General features: G+C 48.4%; 2 protein-coding genes across 2 annotated transcripts in view; one reads left to right on the forward strand and one right to left on the reverse strand.

Annotated features, from left to right (window-relative positions):
- The window catches only part of LOC106029438 (tetratricopeptide repeat protein 38), a gene marked incomplete at its 5' end in the record, with an annotated part of 22,099 nt that extends 21,500 nt beyond the window's left edge, over window positions 1–599 (reverse strand). The window contains one exon of the mRNA XM_048055959.1: window positions 447–599. Coding sequence (XP_047911916.1) covers window positions 447–599 — 153 coding nt within the window. The remainder of the gene's footprint in view (window positions 1–446) is intronic.
- PKDREJ (polycystin family receptor for egg jelly) lies at window positions 593–7,643 on the forward strand. The gene has a single exon (XM_066990284.1). The coding sequence runs from the start codon at window positions 693–695 to the stop codon at window positions 7,557–7,559; it is 6,867 nt and encodes a 2,288-aa protein (XP_066846385.1). The 5' UTR covers window positions 593–692; the 3' UTR covers window positions 7,560–7,643.
- The last annotated feature ends 12,010 nt before the right edge of the window (window positions 7,644–19,653 follow it).

A 19,653-nucleotide genomic window follows, 5' to 3' on the forward strand; every position in this document is an offset into this window, starting at 1 on the left:
CTGCGCTCATTTCCCCTCATCCTCCTCCCTAAACCCAGAACAGACTGTCTGCTGGCAGGCTTCCTGAAGGAAAGTGCAATTGCCTCCACTCCTTTTCCTGCTTTGCCTTTCCTCTTTTGGGCCAGACCAAAGCCTTGCCCTTGCTGCTGCTTTCCTGCTGACTTTTCCCTTCTAGCGGCGTCTCTGCTGCCATGCCAACCGGCTGTGAGCGATCAATCCCCTTTATTCCTCTGGTTCCGTGCGGCCGTTTCGCAGTGCTCTGCAGAACCTGCGGCACCCAGAGGAGCTTTTTGCTTTTCTCCCCCAGCCCCGGCCCCGGCCCCGGCTCCGGCCACGCTGCCCCGTGGGCTCTCAGCACCCCCGGGGCTCCTCCGGCCCGGCCCGGCCCGGCCCGGCCCGGCCCGGCCCCTGGTCGCGCCGCTCCCCTCCCCTCCGCCCCGCCGGACCTTGCAGTCCCTCAGTGGGGCGCACTGCTCCTGTCGGCCACGCTGGGCCCGGCCGCCCCGGGGCGCCTCTGCAGCCCGGCGGCTTTCTTGCCCTGCCGCCGGGGCCGGGGGGCAGGGGCCGGGCTCCGCGGAGCGGGTTCCGAGCTGTGGCCGTTAGACCCCGCCGGCGGCTGGGGCTTTTCGGCTGGCTCCCGCCCTGCCGACCGCAGTGCCGGTGCTCCCCGGGGCCCTCGGGGCGCTGCCGCCATGCCTCTGCACCCTGCTCTCCTCCTTCCGCTGCTCGGCTTGTTTCTCCAAGCCCTGCTAGCCCCTGCTCCCCGCCTGCAGCCACCACCGCTGCTGCTCACCTGCCCGGGCCCTCACGTACACGTCTCCCGAGGGCATGACACTCAGGGCTGCGTTGCATGCCCGGGGAGCGGCACTGTGACACTGCGCTACCAGCCGGCCCCAGGAGCGGGACCCAAGGCCGAGAAGGGAGGGATGCAGCCGCCAGCCCCACCACACTGCCTCTGGTACCTCAACTCAGCCCGAGCGACGAGCACCTCTGGCTGGGCAGGGCAGGTCACGCTGCACACAGGCCTCCCGAGGCCTGGACACGTTCCTCTGCCCGCAGCCTCTGGCCTCGTCACGGTGCAGTGCTCGTCCAGTTTGTGCTCGGCACCCACGTGTCTTCACCGCAACATCAGTGTCGTGATGCTGTCAAGACGTGCTGTCCTCAACAGCACAGGCATGTGCAGCAATCACAGAGGAGGTGCCCCACGGTTGGTTCGTCGCTCTGCACCACCCTTCCACCCAGAAGAAGACGCAGGACTTGTGGCAGAAGGGAGCGGCACCCCGAGGGGACTCGTGCCAGCTCTCTTCAGGCTCGCGGTCAGTGATAGCACCCCGAGAACAATGGAAATGGCGGTGCTTCGACAGGCAGCAGCCTGTAAGCTAAACTCTGTCATAATTCAAAAGCCTCTTCACATGTCTGTCATACATCAGAAAAGGGGCATGACTTTCTACCTGTATGCCAGAGTGCTAGTAGACTGCAGCCTCAGCTTGTCTATAAAGCCGCAGTGGATATTCTATGCTGTTCCGGACATGAAAACGAATCCAGACTGGGACAAACCTTTAAATGTGTCCTTCCTGCACGGTGCAGACACGGTACAGCTAACTGTCCCCGGTTGTACTCTGAATTACGGCACGTATCAGGTTTATTTTACTGCTACAGTGTATGTGCTTGGGACTAAAAGATATTTCAGTCGCACGGACAGAGTTTTCCTTCAGATCGAGAGAAGTGATCTAGTGGCAAATATCGCTGGAGGCACGTACCGGACGGTGGGTTTCTCGGATCGTTGGACTCTTGATGGCTCCGCGTCCTACGACCCCGATTCGCAGGAGGTGCTCGAGGGAATCATGTTTACTTGGTACTGCACTAAAAAGGTGTCGGACTATGAGACCATGAAAGTTAGCGCAGGACAGAAATGTCATCACTCCCAGAGGGACTTGAAATGGCCAACACCTACGGGTTCCATTCAAGCAGTGCCACCAGAATTCCTCTCAGGAAACGCTGCATACCACTTCCTTCTGGTCATTCAGAAGGACAGTAGAAAGAGCTATGCCAAGCAGACCGTAGACGTGAAGCCTGGCTCCCCTCCTCTTCTGGCCGTGGCATGCCTTGAGAACTGTGGCAGCACTGTCATTCCGACGGAGAGGTTTACATTGTTGGGAAAATGCCTAAACTGTCCAACAAAGAGCCAGCCAGTCTACCTCTGGTCCCTTTGTTTGGAAAACTCTACCGAAATCCGCTTTGACTGGTCTTCCAGGACTTCAACGGGCAGGTCTGGTCCTTACCTCTCTATACATGCTCTGACCTTTACAAATACTGCACATCAGTCATACACGCTGCTCTTAAAAGTGACCACTCGGGGCGGTGGGTCAGCACTCTACAGATATGCATTCAGAGTGAATTCTCCTCCCAGGGCTGGAAAGTGCAGCATCAGCCCACACCGGGGTACAGCCTTTCGGACTAAATTTGTTGTCCAGTGCAATGGATTTTCCGACAGCAACTTACCTCTGACATATAAAGTAATAGTAGCTTCTGATGTATCCCAGACCGCCAAAATAAGCTCAGTGGAGAAAAACACTTTTGGCACCATTCTGTACATTGGCTATCAGCCTAGAACTCCTCCATCTTTCCTGCCGGTTGGCATGCCCTCTCGGAAGTCTACTTTGACCCTGTATGTTCAAGTCAGTGATTCTCTTGGGGCATTTACCCAAGTGAGCTTATATATCCGAGTGGAGAACCCTGTGAAGAGTCGACCACTAGCTGTCATCTTTCATGAAATGCTTGCCTCAGTGAGCGGTTTAAGCGCACCCATGACAGCTTATCTCCAGACCGGAGACTATTTTAATGCTGGTTATTTGGCTTATCTTGCAGCCTCAGTCCTCAACTATATTAAAGCTGCACCAACAATCCAGATACCCAAGGCTCAGTTTCGGGAAAGCCTGATTAAAACAGCTCTAAATATTTCGGTTGAGAGCATGATGGAAATCAACCAAGTAGTTGCCTCCCTTTTTCAAGTCACAGAGGAACCGGAGGAAGTGAACATTCGTTCACAAGAGATTGCCATTACAAAACTGACCGAAGTAACGAGAGTGCTGAAAATACAGAGGAATGAGAGCCACTGGTCTGAACAAACAGAAATTCAGACCAGCGGAATACTAAGGTGCTTGTCCAACATCCTGAGGGCTGCTCTTCTGCCTCGCAGGAATGTCAATGTTGGTGGAGTCATGCAAGTCTTCTCCATCATGGAAAACTTAACAGAGATAGTTTTCCAGGGCAAAGTCCCCGGAGAGACAGACACTGTCATGGAAACGAAAAACTGGAACATCACTTTGAAGAAGGATGAAAACTGGAATGTCACCAATGTGTTCTCAGCCACAGAAACCTGCAGGAATTGTTTCTATCCAACACTGCAAAAAGGACAGAATTCAAGTCTGCCCCGCAACGCTGTCATTTCCACTGCAGTTTTTGAGTTTGATGAGAATCCTTTCCCATGGCTAGGTTACACATCAGAAATTGCAACAACCGTCTTGGGCTTCAAGATGGCAGAGACCAAGGCTAATGGAGATCTGCAAGGGATCCTGCCTGAAGAAGCGGACATTCTTATTGCAAGGAAGGATACTGAATCATCAACTTTTCCATTAGCAGTGGGACCTGATAGAACAGAAACCTACACTACTGGAGGATTTAGTCTTGAAGTGAACAGAAATACCAAGATTATATACGTCCAAATCCTGACAAAATTAAAAGTGACCTTCCAGGTGGTAGTGTTTACAAACACAAACATCACTCAAGCTTTTCCCATAGCCTCTTTTGATTCTTTTCCCGATATGCCGACGGTTGCAAGCAAAACCAAGACGGCTAATGCAGACTGTAACATCAAGGCTCCTTATGTTATCTGTCTCCCAGAGTCACTGCTGAAAGCTGCAGCTCAAGGAAGTAGTGCCGAGAGTCAGAACATCTCTATTGTCTTGCTGACGCCCTACCTTGCAAGGTATCCAACCACGGGGCTGGTGAGCATCAACATTTTCAGTGACCAGTGCTTGTTTCTGGGTGGAGTTCAAAATCAGTGGAGGGAAGACCTGTGCAGGCTTGGCCCCTTGACTGACTGGCAGAGGGTACACTGCATCTGCAAGATGAAGCAGAGTCACAGAAGCCTGTCAGTTCATGTGGCCTCAAATACATCCACATTTGACATCAGGTTCCTGGCAGCCAAAGTAATAGTTACTCCCAACACGGTGGACCTGGAGAAAACGCTCATAGCAGACATCCCTAAAAATCCTGTGACACTTTTAACGGTGCTCTTCATTTTTGCAGTCTACTTGTTCTTGTCCGTCTGGGCCATGCAAAAAGACAGGGCTGACAGGGCCAGCAAAGACAAGATTATAGTTCTGCCTGACAACGACCCCTCGGACAAAGAGAGCTTTTTGGTCACCTTATACACAGGCAGTCGCTGGGGAGCTGGAACCAAAGCTGACGTTTTTCTCCAGCTTATCGGTCAGAACGGCACAAGCGATGTCCACTGCTTACAGCACCCACAGGTTCCTTCTTTCCGTCAAGGAAGCACTGACTGCTTTCTCTTGACTACCGGGGAACGCTTAGGAGACATCTGTGCCTTCAGGGTCTGGCACAATAACAGAGGCCCATCTCCTGGATGGTTCTTAAGCAGAGCCAAAGTTGAAAACACGTCCACTCGGAAGACCTGGTTCTTTATGTGCAGGAAGTGGCTTTCTCTCGACAAGGGAGATGGCTTACTGGAAAGGACATTTTTTGTCACAAACCCCAAAGATCTCCTACCCAGAAAGGACTACTTTTTGATCCATCTCTCCCATAGTCTGACAGAGGGCCATCTGTGGCTCTCGATTTTTGCCCGTGTTCTTAATGGCAATTTCACCAGGCTCCAAAGGTTATCTTCATGTTTAACAATGTTGTTATTAAAGCTGCTCGTTAACATTATGTTCTTTAATGTTGACAAGGAAGAACAATCTCCAATACACTTGAGGTACTTGAGATCGATAATAGTAGGAATTGAATGTGCTTTGGTTACGATGCCTGTGGAGATGGTTATCATTGCCTTATTTAAGTATTCCCAGAAAGACCCAACCAGAAGTCCACCCCTCCTTTCTGGAAGGCTTAAAAACTGGAAGGAACCTTTGCAAAAATGGTACCTCTCAGAAACTTCAGCACAATCCAGGAATAATAATACCCTGGAGAACTTTCCTGGTCCCAGCAATGCACAGGGCCCGCTGCCTCACCAAAGGACGAGCAACCAACGAGCTCCCCAGAACTGGAGCAACTCCCCCGTTTCTGAAAGAGATGCAAATGCAACTGGAGCTGAGGAGCAGACGGCCAAAAAGAATTCCCCTCCAAAGGCTCAGGCCTTGCAGAGAGGGCCACCATCCAATTCCAGTTTCAATAAAAACTCTGCAGAAGAAGGGGGCAACTTTTTGAAAGAAATCAAGCCGCTAAATGTCACCTCCAGGCCCTTTCGCAAGACACCACAGGTGGTTTTTTGTTGGTGGTGCGTCTACCTCTCGTGGGCATTGGTTATAGCTGTAACTGGTGTATCGTCATTTTTCATTGTACTGTATGGTTTGTCTTACGGCTACCAGACTTCAATGGAGTGGTTTTTGGCATCAGCAGCCTCCTTTATTCAGAATGTGTTTTTCCTTTCTGTCCTAAAAATCGTTTGTTACTCAGCTTTGAATACACTTCGTCCTAAATGCTGTGAAAACATTCCATGGTTAACTCAGGAAAATCATTCTGAGATTAAGCTGGACAAGGAAACACTGAGTGAAGATGAGATGAGGGAGAAGCGCTTTAAACTTGCCCAAATCAGAGGCACCAAGCAGTATAAGCCTTTAGAAGCTGATGAAATTGCAAAGATGCTGAAAAGGGCAAAAATTAAAGCCAAGGCTTTCATTTTCATACGAGATTTCATTAGCCACCTTGTCTTTTTAGCTCTGGTATTACATTTTGCCTATTCCAGTGAGAACACCAACGTTTTTCACTACAACCAATTTATTCAGAACCAGTTCTCTCCCAGACTCTCCCCTGTGGACAAGATAGAAGATATTTACACGTGGATGGATGATATCTTCTTGCCCTTGATCCACAACAACGTTCAGCCTTCCTTCCTTCCTGAGAGCTGGTCCAAAATTATTGGTTTGCCTAGGATGAGGCAAATACGGGCTAAACAGACTGAGAAAAAATGTTTCCATCCTCACAGCTTTGTAAATAAATTTGTGATCAGCGAAAGCCACTGTCTTCACAAATACGGCAGGGACACTGAAGAGAAAGGTGACTATGCTGGCAGTTGGTCAAAGATTTCCAACCAGTCTGTTTCCAAGGATGCCAGCAGTCGGCTTGGGTTTACTTACCAGCCAAACAGGACTCCGTGGAGTTATTACTCATTTGGCAATTTGCACACATACAAATCCGGAGGTTACACCTTTTACTTTTTCCCCGAAGAAGGAAGACATAATTCAACAACAAGGCTGGATTTGCTGCAAAAGAGTCATTGGATCGATGAAGATACGTGGGCTCTGATCATTGAACTAACTACATTTAACTCCGATGTGCAGCTCTTCTGCAGTATCTCAGTCATATTTGAACTTTCGCACCTGGGGATCATAAAACCAAGTTTGTCAGTACGCTCTTTTGCACTCCCCATTTTTCATCAGCAAACAAAAGGTCAACAACTGCTTTTTGTTGTTTTTGTTGCCTTTCTGTTCATTTACATTGGAGATGGCCTTTACATCATTGTGCGAGGGAAAAAAAATACTAAAACCCCTTCTAACTTAATTAATTTTGGCTTAGTATCAACATTCCTCCTTTTTGTTCTTTTAAGGGTCCTAAAGTTTAAGATGGGAGCTGATATAGTGAAGTTCTACTTACTTCACCCAAATGATTTCATTCCTTTTCATGCAGTTTGTCATTTAGATCAGATTTTAAGGATTACTATGGGCTTCTTGGCATTTCTTGTAGTTTTGAGAACTCTAAAATATTCTCAATTCTTTTATGATGTGCACCTGGCACAGCGATCAATCATGACAGCTCTTCCTGTAATCTTCTCTATGGCTCTTGTATTGGTGGTGTACCTCTTTGTATTTATGGCCTTTGGCTACCTTGTGTTTGGCCAGCATGATGACAATTACAATAGTATGATTCGCTCAGCTCAGACTATATTCTCTTACAGTGTTTTAGCTTTCAGAGATACTGACTTTTATTCCAACAGGTTGCTGGGTGGTCTGTTCCTAGCCTCTTTCATGTTCGTGATGATCTGTCTTTTTATCAATCTTTTCCAAGCTGTTATTATATCTACCTACAGAGATATGAAACAACCTGTATATGAAGAACCATCTGATGAAGCCCAAGCAGTTGCTTTTGTATTACAAATGCTTAGAAAGATACTGTGTTATCTGATCTGTAGAACAGCCAAAGCAAGTGAACCCAATCTTTTTCACAGCGTGCTCTATGGCCAGCCTCAGAAGAGATGTCAGCAACATTTAGGCCTCAAGAACAGAAAAATAAAAGGAAAAAAAATGGTTTATCTTGTCATATGAACAATGCAAGATTTCATATTCCAGGTCAACTGTACTCTGTAATACTTATGTTTACTGTTACACTTATGTTTCAAATAAATGTTCATAAATACTTTTATTTTCATAATATTATTTTCATAATAAATTATTATTATTATTTTATTTTCATATCTTTTTTTTGTATGTTTTAACATTCAACCCCTTGCTACTGATTGTGCTTAGAGTTTCTCAGCTGAGAGAAATTGTGCTGAGAATTTAACATGGTATGACCTGACAATTAAAATTATTCATATCGCTGCATTTGTATTTGCAGGCAGATGGCTTCGTTAACATCTAACTTCTGGGCATTAACATTTGGCTGCAGAATACCATTTTATAGAGCCTCATTTTTTTTTTCTTTTAGTAGAATTGTGTATTTTAAAACTCTATCCCCATACCAGTCAGTATATTACAATCTGTAGATGAAGACTAACCAAGGTAAACTGCTACAGGCAAGATGGAGAACTTGCTTTGCTCTCATCAAAAACAAAACACACAGGAAAGGAGTGGAAAACTACCAGTCAGATGCTCCTTATATCCGCAGAAGTATACTTTACAAAATGCAACTGCAACGACACACTTCACCCTCTGCTGGTGATACAGTTGATCCCTGTGGGACCACCTATAACAAAGACTCGCTTCCTCCTTACTATATATTATTATTTATTTATTAGTACTATTATCTAAATGTAGGCCTGCATTTTGTTAGAAAAAGTGGGCTTACCATCAAAAGCACTGACAAAACTACCTACTCATGCAGCTTCCTTGGTACTACCCTTTGGGTTTTTACAAACTATTGGTACATTATTTAACTGAGAAAACAAAACGAAACAACAAGAAAACAACAACAACAACAACAACAACAAAAAAACAAAAACGAGTGGTTTTGAAAATTGATCTTGCCATATGCAGGCAGAAAAAACAAAAAGAACCTTGCTGGTACACTTAGAAAAAAATTCTTATTCATAAGACTGGGGAATTTTCCACACAGTTTACTTTGAATACAGAAGGATCACAGCATAGATAGCCAGGCTTGTTCTATGGCCAGCGATGCACCACCTTGATTTCTTCAAGGAGGCAGCTGACCGCGTGAGAGAAATCACAAAGTCTGTGAACACACCTTCCTGATTGGGGAGAACAGCCGGACTTGTCAGCATCACTGATAAGCACCAGCCTTGGGCAAAGGGGAGTTGAGCAGCTTGTTCTTGTCTATCTCTTTCACTAACTTTGTGGATCAAGGTCCGCAAGCATAAAAATCATCTGTTTGGCAGATGATAAAATAATTGTTTCTGAACCTTGGAGACTGAAAAGGTCTCCATGGGCCGCAGCCTCCTCCAGGCCACATCCACCTGCTCCACCGGGGGCTCCTCCATGGGCTGCAGCGTGTAGATCTGCTCTGCCATGGGACCCATGGGCTGCAGGGGAAGAGCCTGCTCCACCAGGGACCTCTCCACAGGCTGCAGGAGAAATTCTGCTCTGGCACCTGAAGCACATCCTGCCCTCCTTCTGCACTGACCTTGGGGTCTGCACAGCTGCTTCTCACTCCTCCCTCCCAGCTGCTGTTTTGCAGCAGTTTTTTCCCTTTATTAAATCTGCTCCCACAGATGCACAACCAACATCGCTCACTGGATCAGCTCTGGCCAGGGGCAGGTCTGGTTCAGAGAACTGGTTCTGAATAAGTGGGTTGTAATGAACACTGTTGGTTTTCTCAGTGGAACAGGCAAAAATTAATAGCAGAGCTAAAAAGACAAGGTGGCTGATGAAATTTGTTTGAAAACAAAAGCCCTGACTTTCATTTTTGCTCTTCCCAGCATCTTTGCAATTTCACCAGCTTCTCAAGGCTTACGCTGCTTGATGTCTCAGATTTGGGCAAGCCTAACGTGCTTCTCCCTCATCTCATCTACATTCAGCATTTCCTTACCCAGCTTAATCTTGGAATAATTTTTCTGACTTAACCACGTAATGTTTTCACAGCATTTTGGACAACATTTTGGATGAATCGCTCTCATAGCTGAGACAGAAAAGGTTTTAGGATATGAAAGAAGAACACTCTTGAAAAAGGAGGTTGCTGATCCAAACAGCCACTCGATTGATGTCTGGTAGCCGTAAGACAAACCGTATAGGACAATGAAAAATGATGATACCCCAATTATGGCTAGAACTAATGCCCACGAGAGGTAGACTCACTGCCAACCAAGATCTAAGTGTGGTCTCTTGTGAAAGAGCCTGGAGGTGAGGCCTACTGGCTTGCTTCCTTTCAGAAAGTTGCCCCCTTCTTCTGCAGAGTCCTTCTGGGCCAAGGCACGAGGAGAAGGTTCCCTCTGGGAAAGTTTAAATAGGGCAACGATAATCTTTTCCAGATGCCAGGTCACCAAAAATTCCTTTTATAAGTTCCTTTTATAATGGATCTCAGGTACCTCAAGTGCATTGGAGATTGTTCATTCTTGGCCACTTTGAAGAACATGATGTTAAAGAGCAATTTCAGTAATAACATTGCTACCCAACAAGATAACCTTTGGAGCCTGGTGAAAATGCCAGTGGGAAAGTGAGCAAATATTGAGATCCGCACATGGCCCTCTCTCAGATGATTGGAAAGATGGATCAAAAAGCAGTCCTTTCTGGGTAGGGGGTCTCTGGGGCTTGTGACAAAAAATGTCCTTTCCAGTAAGCCATCTCCCTTGTCGAGAGAAAGCCACTTCCTGCACATAAAGAACCAGGTCTTCCGAGTGGACGTGTTTTCAACTTTGGCTCTGCTTAAGAACCATCCAGGAGATGGGCCTCTGTTATTGTGCCAGACCCTGAAGGCACAGATGTCTCCTAAGCGTTCCCCGGTAGTCAAGAGAAAGCAGTCAGTGCTTCCTTGACGGAAAGAAGGAACCTGTGGGTGCTGTAAGCAGTGGACATCGCTTGTGCCGTTCTGACCGATAAGCTGGAGAAAAACGTCAGCTTTGGTTCCAGCTCCCCAGCGACTGCCTGTGTATAAGGTGACCAAAAAGCTCTCTTTGTCCGAGGGGTCGTTGTCAGGCAGAACTATAATCTTGTCTTTGCTGGCCCTGTCAGCCCTGTCTTTTTGCATGGCCCAGACGGACAAGAACAAGTAGACTGCAAAAATGAAGAGCACCGTTAAAAGTGTCACAGGATTTTTAGGGATGTCTGCTATGAGCGTTTTCTCCAGGTCCACCGTGTTGGGAGTAACTATTACTTTGGCTGCCAGGAAACTGATGTCAAATGTGGATGTATTTGAGGCCACATGGACTGACAGGCTTCTGTGACTCTGCTTCATCTTGCAGATGCAGTGTACCCTCTGCCAGTGGCCAAGCCTGCACAGGTCTTCCCTCCACTGATTTTGAACTCCACCCAGAAACAAGCACTGGTCACTGAAAATGTTGACGCTCACCAGCCCCGTGGTTGGATACCTTGCAAGGTAGGGCGTCAGCAAGACAATGGAGATGGTCTGACTGTTGGCACCAGTTCCTTGAGCTGCAGGTTTCAGCAGTGACTCTGGGAGACAGATAACGTAAGGAGCCTTGATGTTAAAACCTGCATTAGTCCAGGATATGCCTTTGGTGATATTTGCCTGTAGATCAGTTCTCCAGGGAAGAGGAGCACTTCGTGGTTGCACCTCGAGTACTGTGTTCAGTTTTGGGCCCCTCACTACAAGAAGGACATCGAAGTGCTCGAACGAGTCCAGAGAAGGGCAACGAAGCTGGTGAGGGGTCTGGAGAACAAGTCTTAAGAGGAGCAGCTGAGGGAGCTGGGGTTGTTCAGCCTGGAGAAGAGGAGGCTCAGGGGCGACCTTATCGCACTCTACAGGTACCTTAAAGGAGGCTGTAGTGAGGTGGGGGTTGGTCTGTTCTCCCACGTGCCTGGTGACAGGACAAGGGGGAATGAGCAAAGTTGTGCAAGGGGAAGTTTAGGTTGGATATTAGGAAGTACTTCTTTACTGAAAGGGTTGTTAGGCATTGGAATAGGCTGCCCAGGGAAGTGGTTGAGTCACCATCCCTGGAGGTCTTTAAAGGACGTTTAGATGTAGAGCTTAGTGATATGGTTTAGTGGAGGACTTGTTAGTGTTAGGTCAGAGGTGGGACTAGATCATCTTGGAGGTCTCTTCCAGCCTAGATGATTCTGTGATTCTATGTTTCTGTGGTGGGAGGCCTGTCTGCAGCATGGCCTGCCCTGCTCAGTGAGAGGTGTTCTTCACCCAGGCTGAGTTCGGGTACCAGAGGCAGCGTGGTGGGGTTGGTGGCTGCATCTCTTTCTTCTCTGGCTGGTAGCGCAGCGTCACGGTGCTGCTCCCCAGGCATGAGATGCAGTCGTGGGTGTTGCGTCATTGAGAGACGTGTCCATGAGGGCCCAGGCAGGTGAGTAGCAGGGGTGGTGGCTGCAGGTGGGGAGAGGAGGATCGCAGGGCTTGATGGAACAAGCCGAGCAGCAAAAGAAGCAGAAAAGTGTGCAGAGACATGTCAGTAATGACCTGAAGACCAAGAGGGAGCACTGGCATTGCAGTGCTGCCTGCAAGTGGGAACCAGCCAAGGAGTCCCAGCTGTTAGTTGGTGTCCTTAGAGATCAGAACGTGCTCCATGGAGACCAGGACCTGTCCCCCTCCTCCCCGGCACAGCTGGCAAGGGGGCCTGGTACAGTTGCCATCCATGTCCCTTGGGCAGCAGCTGCCCGCTCCTGGGCTGCCTTGGCCCTGGTGTGCTGGGGCAGGCAGGAAAGCTGCCCACCAGCAGATGTTCCACCACCGTCCTTGGTAGCATACTTACAGAACAGCAGAAAGGCTGAGCCTTGAAGGGACCTGTTTCTCAACCAGGTTCACCTAGAGCAGGTTTTCCTGGACCACGCCATGGTGGTTTTGGTGATCTCTAATGAGGAGACTACACAACCTCTCTGGGCTACTTGTGCCAGTGCTCTGTCACCTGCACAGCACGGAAGGGTTCCTGATATTCAGAGGGAACCTCCTGTCTGCCAGTTTGTGCGCACTGACTCTTGTCCCCTGGCACTGGGCACTACTGAGAAGAGCCTGACTCCATCTTCTTTGCACCCTCCCTTCAGGTATTCATAGACATTGATGAGTTCCCTCTGAGACTCTGCAGAGTCCCGGCCCTCTCAGCCTCTCTTCACAGGAGAGGTGCTCTAGTCCCTTCATCAGCCTCAGGTCCCTTTGTTGGACTTGCTCCTGTATATCCACGTCTCTTTTAGTGAGGGGCCCAGAGCTGGACATAGTGCTCTAGGTGTGGCCTCACCAGTGCTGAGCAGAGGGGAAGGATCACCTCCCTCGACCTGCTGGTAATACTTAACCTAGTGTAGCCCAGGATACCACTGGCCTTCTTTGTGACAAATGCACACTGCCTGCTCATATTCTACTTGGTTTCCACCAGGATGCCCAGGTCCTTTTCTGCCACGCTGCTTTCCAGCTGGGCAGCCCCTAGCATATGGGGGTACATGGGGTTGTTTCTCCCCAGATGCAGGACTTCATGCTTCTCCCTGTTGAACTTCATGAGTAGTGCAGCCAATACAAGAGAACATTAACTTCCTGTCAGATCGTTTGTCCAGATCCCTTATCCAAGTTCCTCCAGATGGCAGCATGACCCCGTGGTAAATCAGCCACTCCTAGCAGTTCCATGTCATCCACGAACTTGCTGGGGGCGCCCTCTTCCCCATGATCCAGATCATTAATGAAGATGTTAAACGAGACTGGGCCCAGTAGTAAGCCCTGGGGTACCTTGCTAGTTACTGGTCTCCAGCTGGACTTTGTGCCACTGATCACCCCGCTCTGGGCCTGGCCATCCAGGCAGTTTTCAATCACCTCACTGCCCATCAGACTGATAACATCGGGAGCTTGTGTAGGAGGGTTTTACAGGAGACAGCATAAAAGGCCTTGCTGAAATCCATGCAGAATATATCCACTGCTTTCTCTTCATCCAACAGACCAGGCATTTCACCATATAAGTTTATAAAGCTGGTCAGGCCTGACTTCCTCTTGGTGCATCCGTGCTGACTACTCTTGATTTTCTTGTCATTCGTGTGCCTGGAAATAGTTTCCTGGGTTAGTTGCTCTATCTCTTTCCCAAAGTTTGAGGTTAGGCTGACAGGTCTGTAGTTCCCTGCCTCGTCCTTCCTGACCTTCTTGAAGATAGGGGTGACATTTGCTTTTCTCTAGTCTTCAGGCACTTCCCCAGCTGCCATGAACGATCAAAGATTATTGTGAGTGGCCTTGCAATGAGAGCAGCCAGCTCCCTCCACACTTGTGGGTGCATGGCATCAGGACCCACGGACTTTGGAATGTCCAGTTTGCTGAAGTATTCCCCGACCTGATCCTCTTCCACTCAGGGTACATCTTCCTTGCTCCAGCTGTTCCCCTGGTCTCTGTGACCTGGCATTCCTGAAGGCTGGTCTTGATAGTACAGACGGAAGCCAAGGCAGCATGAAGGGGGTAGGTTTAGGGTTAGGGTTAGGGCTAGGGTTAGGGCTAGGGTTAGAGTTAGGGTTAGGGTCAGGGTCAGGGTCAGGTTCAGTTTCCGGGTTAGGGTCAGGTTTAGGGTAGGGGTCAGGGTTAGGTTCTGTTTTAGGTTAAGGGTTAGAGATAGTATCATGGTCAGGGTTAGGGTGCAGGTCTGGGGTAGGGTCCGGTTCTGGGTTAGGTTCTGGGTTTGGATAACTGTCTGTGTCCAGGTTAGGGTCATGGTCCGGTCAGGGTTAGATTTAGGATTAGGCTTAGGGTCAGGGTTAGGGTCGGGGTCAGGTTCAGGGTAAGAGTCAGGGTTAGGGTCAGGGTTAGGCTACGGGTCAAGGTCAGGGTTAGGTTCAAGATTGGTTTCAGGTTCAGGGTTGGTGTCAGGTTTAGGTTTAGGACCTGGACCCGGACCCAGACCCTTACCCGGACCCAGACCCTAACTCCAAACCGGATACTAACCCTGAACCTAATCCTGACCTGTCTATGGGTCAAGGTCAGGGTTAGGTTCAAGGTTGGTTTCAGGTTCAGGGTTGGGGTCAGGTTTAGTGTTAGGGTCAGTATTAGGTTCAGGTTAATGTCCCGGTTAGGGTCAGGATTAGGTTTAAGGTCAGGGTTAGGGTTAGGGTTAAGGTTAGTGTCAATATTAGGGTCTGGTTAAGGGTCTGGGTTAGGGTCTGGTTAATTTCTGGGTCCGGGTTAGGGTCCGGGTAAGGGTGCGGGTCTGGGTTAGGGTCACGGTCCAGCTTAGGGTTAGGGTTAGAGTTAGGGTCAGGGTTAGGGTCAGGTTTAGGGTTAGGTTTCGGTTAAGGGTCAGGGTGAGGGTTAGTGTCCAGTTTAGGGTCCAGGTTAGAGTGCATGTTAGTGTCCGGGTCCAGGTTATGGTCAGTATCCAGGTAGGGTTAGGGTTCGGGTTAAGGTCAGGGTTAGGGTTAGGGTCAGGGTCAGGAAGAGTGTGGGGGTCAGGGTTACGGTCAAGGTTATTTTCAGGGTTAGGGTTAAGGTCAGGGTCCAGGTTAGGTTTCGGGCAAGGGTCAGGGGTAGTGTTAGTGTCAGGGTCAGGCTTAGGGTCAGGTTCAGGGTTAGGGTCAGGTTCTGTCGTTGAGCCACTTGCTAAACATGGCTCATGCCTGTAGATGTTTTCCCAGTGCTTTCCTGCACTCTTCTTACAAAGCACACCACAGAACATCTCTCATATATGCGCATCTGTAATTTATACATGCCTGAGTAGGTTTCACTTCCTTCCCTATGTATGCTAACTTCAAGTAATATATGCAACAAAAGAATTGTTTGCAGGTCTAAAACTTTCTCACCCATTCCTTTCAAAAAATACAAAATTCAGTAGATCAAATGTTCTAGGAAAATATCCTAGGACTCAGGAACACTGCAGGACAAAAGTAGTTTTACCTACTGCTGACAATGTAGAGAGGCCCACCCTTATAGCATACACAAATTTTTATGAGCCAAAGATTTATCTGTATAGCTTATAAGGAAAAGTGGAGGTGGCTGTGTCACTCAGGCATGGGGAAACTGTGGGGCATCTTTGTGCAAGCAATCCCATAGTCCCACATAGGAATTTCAACATGTGGAGAAAATAAAATAAACAGAGCCCAAAAAGCAAACCCATTAATAACAAGCAGCCCCTGGCAAAAGAGTAAACTCTCAAGCAGAATGGATGCAAGAAGTTTTTATTGCATAAAAATCGAAAATTATGGTGAAGCATCCCACAAGACCCAGGTCACTGACGTACAATCTAACGACTTTGTCAAAAGATGTGCTTAATGCAACCTGCCCCTTCTCCCAGTGCAACAGCTGTCACTTTTAAGGGGAGTTATCAAATGTTTGCCTGTTTCAGAGCCCTGCTAAAGGGCTTTTGTTGAGACAGTTTCATCAAGTTGAGTTAGTTGTAATAAGGTGACAGACATAACGGATGTGAAGTTTCTGTTGGTAAATACACTTACTGCAACAGCACTAAGATATGATACCAGTGCTAGCAAAATGCTCTCCCAGGCATTCCTCACCAAAGGGTGAAGATGCAGAGCTTACCAAGAAGGCATCCCTGTCTAGGTGGAGGAGAAGGAGCACAGCCAGTCAACTGCCTATGCTAGGTTTACAATTTCTTCTTCTGTCTCTCCCCAGCTCTACTGTTTTCCTCACTCTATTTTTTTCCCTAACGCTAACTTTTTTTTTCCTTCTTTTTCTTACACTAACTCCTATCACTCTTTTATATCCTAACCTTACCTGTTCCTTCCCTGGGGGTATGATTTGAGTGAAGAGTTGAGTGCTAGAGTCATATGTGTTTTGCATGTACTTCATTAAGCTCATTATCCTACTCATGCGTATTAACTTTAAAATTTATTTTACACATAGAGAAGCAAAAAGTTTCACTCAGGCCCTGTGGACCTCAAGACTCTGTTCTGCCACCAAAACAGGGCCGTCCCACCAACACAAGACTCCCTCCTTCAGCAGCCTCTCCTACCAACCTTGCGGACTTCCATCCACAAAGCTTGTGAAAGAGATAGACAAGAACAAGCTGTTCAACTCCCCTTTGCCCAAGGCTGGTGCTTATCAGTGATGCTGACAAGTCTGGCTGTTCTCCACAACAGCTGAAGCCTGAAATAATTAGAGCCTTAGACACTTAAAGTGCTGTATCAATCAACCTGACCCAGCCACCCTGTGATCATGACAGTGACTCTCCAATGGGATTGACCAGGAGAGGAGAAAGAACAATACCTTTACATTCTGCTGCTGCTGCTTTCCTGGGGAACTCAAAGTGCAAAAGCTGCACTGAAATGCCATGACAGTATTTTTTTATGCTGCAAATAACCTCAGAGAAGGCAGACTCACCTGTCCAGGAGTGCTCAAGAGAGAGTTACCAGAATAAAGGGCCCTGCGTTTCTCTGGAAATTTGGGAAACTGATAGCCTCCTGTCACAGATTTTCAGAAAAGAGGTCTGTCTTATCCACTCAGTGTGGTCAGCCCCTGTCTGCAACATAGTCATCTCTAAGTCCTCTTTTCCTTCCACATCTCATCCAGGTTGCACAACAGATGGCCCCAGAAAATGCTACCTTCACTCCTTGCCTAAGCATTCCCAACCATCACACCAAAGCCATGTATGACACCTTGGAAGTAACAAAGCAAATGGTTTGCAGACAGGGCTACCATGGTAAGATTTGCAGTTATTTGCAGAGGGGTGAGCTGATGGTAGGAAGAGAATTATATTCTTTCAGAAAGGTGTTAGATGAAGTTTGTGAAGAGAGGTAGTATCTTTTTCAAGACCAAAAATGTAGTTTTGTTTTTCAAAAAAAAAAGAGATTCTTTTGGGCATGAGCCTTTCTTCAGATCTTGGAGTGATTTACCAGTGTCATAGAGTGTGCCACATGGGTTAAATGGCATAATTTTTTACCTTCTATTCTTATGTTACAGAATCACAGAATCAAAGGGGTTGGAAGGGACCTCGAAAGATCATCGGGTCCAACCCCCCTGCCAAAGCAGGTTCCTTAGAGCAGGCTGCCCAGGTAGGCATCCAGACGGGCCTTGAATATCTCCAGAAAAGGAGACTCCACAACCTCCCTGGGCAGCCTGTTCCAGTGCTCCGTCACCCTCACTGTGAAGAAGTTCTTTCGCATGTTGGTGCGGAACTTCCTGTGCTCTATCTTGTGGCCATTACCCCTTGTCCTATTCCCACAAACCCCTGAAAAGAGGTTGGCCAAATCCCTCTGTCTCCCACACCTCAGGTATTTGTACACATTGATGAGATCCCCTCTCGGTCTTCTTTTCTCCAGGCTGAACACACCCAGGTCTCTCAGCCTTTCCCCATAGGGAAGATGTTCCAGGCCCCATATCATCTTTGTGACCCTCCGCTGGACTCTTTCCAGGAGATCTTTTTTTGTACTGGCGAGCCCAGAACTGGACACAGTACTCCAGGTGAGGCCTGACCAGGGCAGAGTAGAAGGGGAGGATCACCTCCCTTGACTTGTTGGCCATGCTCCTTTTAATGCATGCCAGGATCCTGTTCGCCTTCTTGGCCACCAGGGCACAGTGCTGGCTCATGGTCAACCTGTCGTCCACCAGGACCCCCAGGTCCTTCTCCTCGGAGCTCCTCTCCAGCAGGTCGTCCCCCAGCCTGTACTGATACATGCGGTTGTTCCTTCCCAGGTGCAGGACTCTACACTTGCTCTTGTTAAACCTCATTTGGTTTGTTCCTGCCCAGCTCTCCAGCTGGCCCAGGTCTCGCTGAATGGCAGCACAGCCTTCTGGCATGTCAGCCACTCCTCCCAGCTTCGTGTCATCTGTGTACTTGCTGAGGGCAGACACTATTCCCTCATCAAGGTCATCGATGAAGATGTTGAACAAGACCGGACCCAGCACCGACCCCTTGGGAACACTGCTAGTCACAGGTCTCCAGCCGGACTCTGTGCCGCCCATCACCACCCTCTGAGCTCGGCCAGTCAGCCAGTTCTCAACCCACCTTACTGCCCACTCCTCTATCCCACACTTTTTCAGCTTTGCTAGCAGGATGTCATGGGAGACAGTATCAAAAGCCTTGCTAAAGTCAAGGTAGATGACATCCACTGCTCTCCCCCCATCTACCCAGCTGGTGATGCCATCATAGAAGGCAACGAGGTTGGTCAAGCACGACTTCCCCTTGGTGAATCCATGCTGACTACTCCTCATAACATTCTTCTCTTCCAATTGCTTGGAGATGGCATCCAGAACAAGCTGTTCCAACACCTTTCCAGGGACAGAGGTGAGACTGACTGGCCTGTAGTTTCCCGGATCCTCCTTCTTGCCCTTCTTGAAGACCGGAGTGACACTGGCTATCCTCCAGTCTTCAGGCACCTCTCCTGTTCTCCAGGACCTTTCAAAGATGATAGAGAGCGGTTTGGCAATCACTTCTGCTAGCTCCCTCAGCACACGTGGATGCATCCCATCGGGACCCATGGATCTGTGTGCGTTGAGCCCACTCAGATGCTCCCGAACCACTCTCTCGTCAACCAGGGGGGAGCCCTCCATTTCCTAAGACCCTTTCTCCTCCCTCCAGGGTCGAGGAGTTCCAGGGGGGGAGTCCTTGAAGCAAAGACTGAAGCAAAGAAAGCATTCAGTATCTCCGCCTTCTCAGCATCTCCCATTACCAGGACACCCCCGTAATTCAGCAAGGGAAACACATTATCCCTAGTCTTCCTTTTACTGTTTACATACTTAAAAAAGCCCTCCTTATTGTCTTTTATCTCTTTTGCAAGCCTCATCTCTAGGTGGGTTTTCGCCTTCCTTGTCACGTCCCTGCAGGCCCTGACAACACTCCTATACTCCTCTCAAGAGGACAGGCCCTTTTTCCACATTTCATAGACCTTCCTCTTCCTTTTGATCTTATCGATGAGCTCCTTGCTCATCCACGCAGGTTTCCTGCCCCCCTTCCCCCATTTCCTACTCTTAGGGATGCACCAATCCTGAGCTTGGAAGAAGTGCTGTTTAAATGTAGCCCAGCTCTCACAAGCACCCTTGCCTTCTACCAACCTAGCCCATGAGATACCCCCAAGCAGGTCCCGGAAGAGGTCAAAGTTGGCTCTCCGCAAGTCCAGGGTAGCAATCCTGCTTTTAGCCTTACTTCTTCCACCAAGT

The sequence above is a fragment of the Anser cygnoides genome, chromosome 1 (assembly GCF_040182565.1).
Source record: "Anser cygnoides isolate HZ-2024a breed goose chromosome 1, Taihu_goose_T2T_genome, whole genome shotgun sequence".
NCBI lineage: Eukaryota > Metazoa > Chordata > Aves > Anseriformes > Anatidae > Anser > Anser cygnoides.

Bases quoted from the DNA above. Each gene is read 5' to 3' on its own strand.
- PKDREJ (XM_066990284.1), top strand. From the start codon at position 693: ATGCCTCTGCACCCTGCTCTCCTCCTTCCGCTGCTCGGCTTGTTTCTC.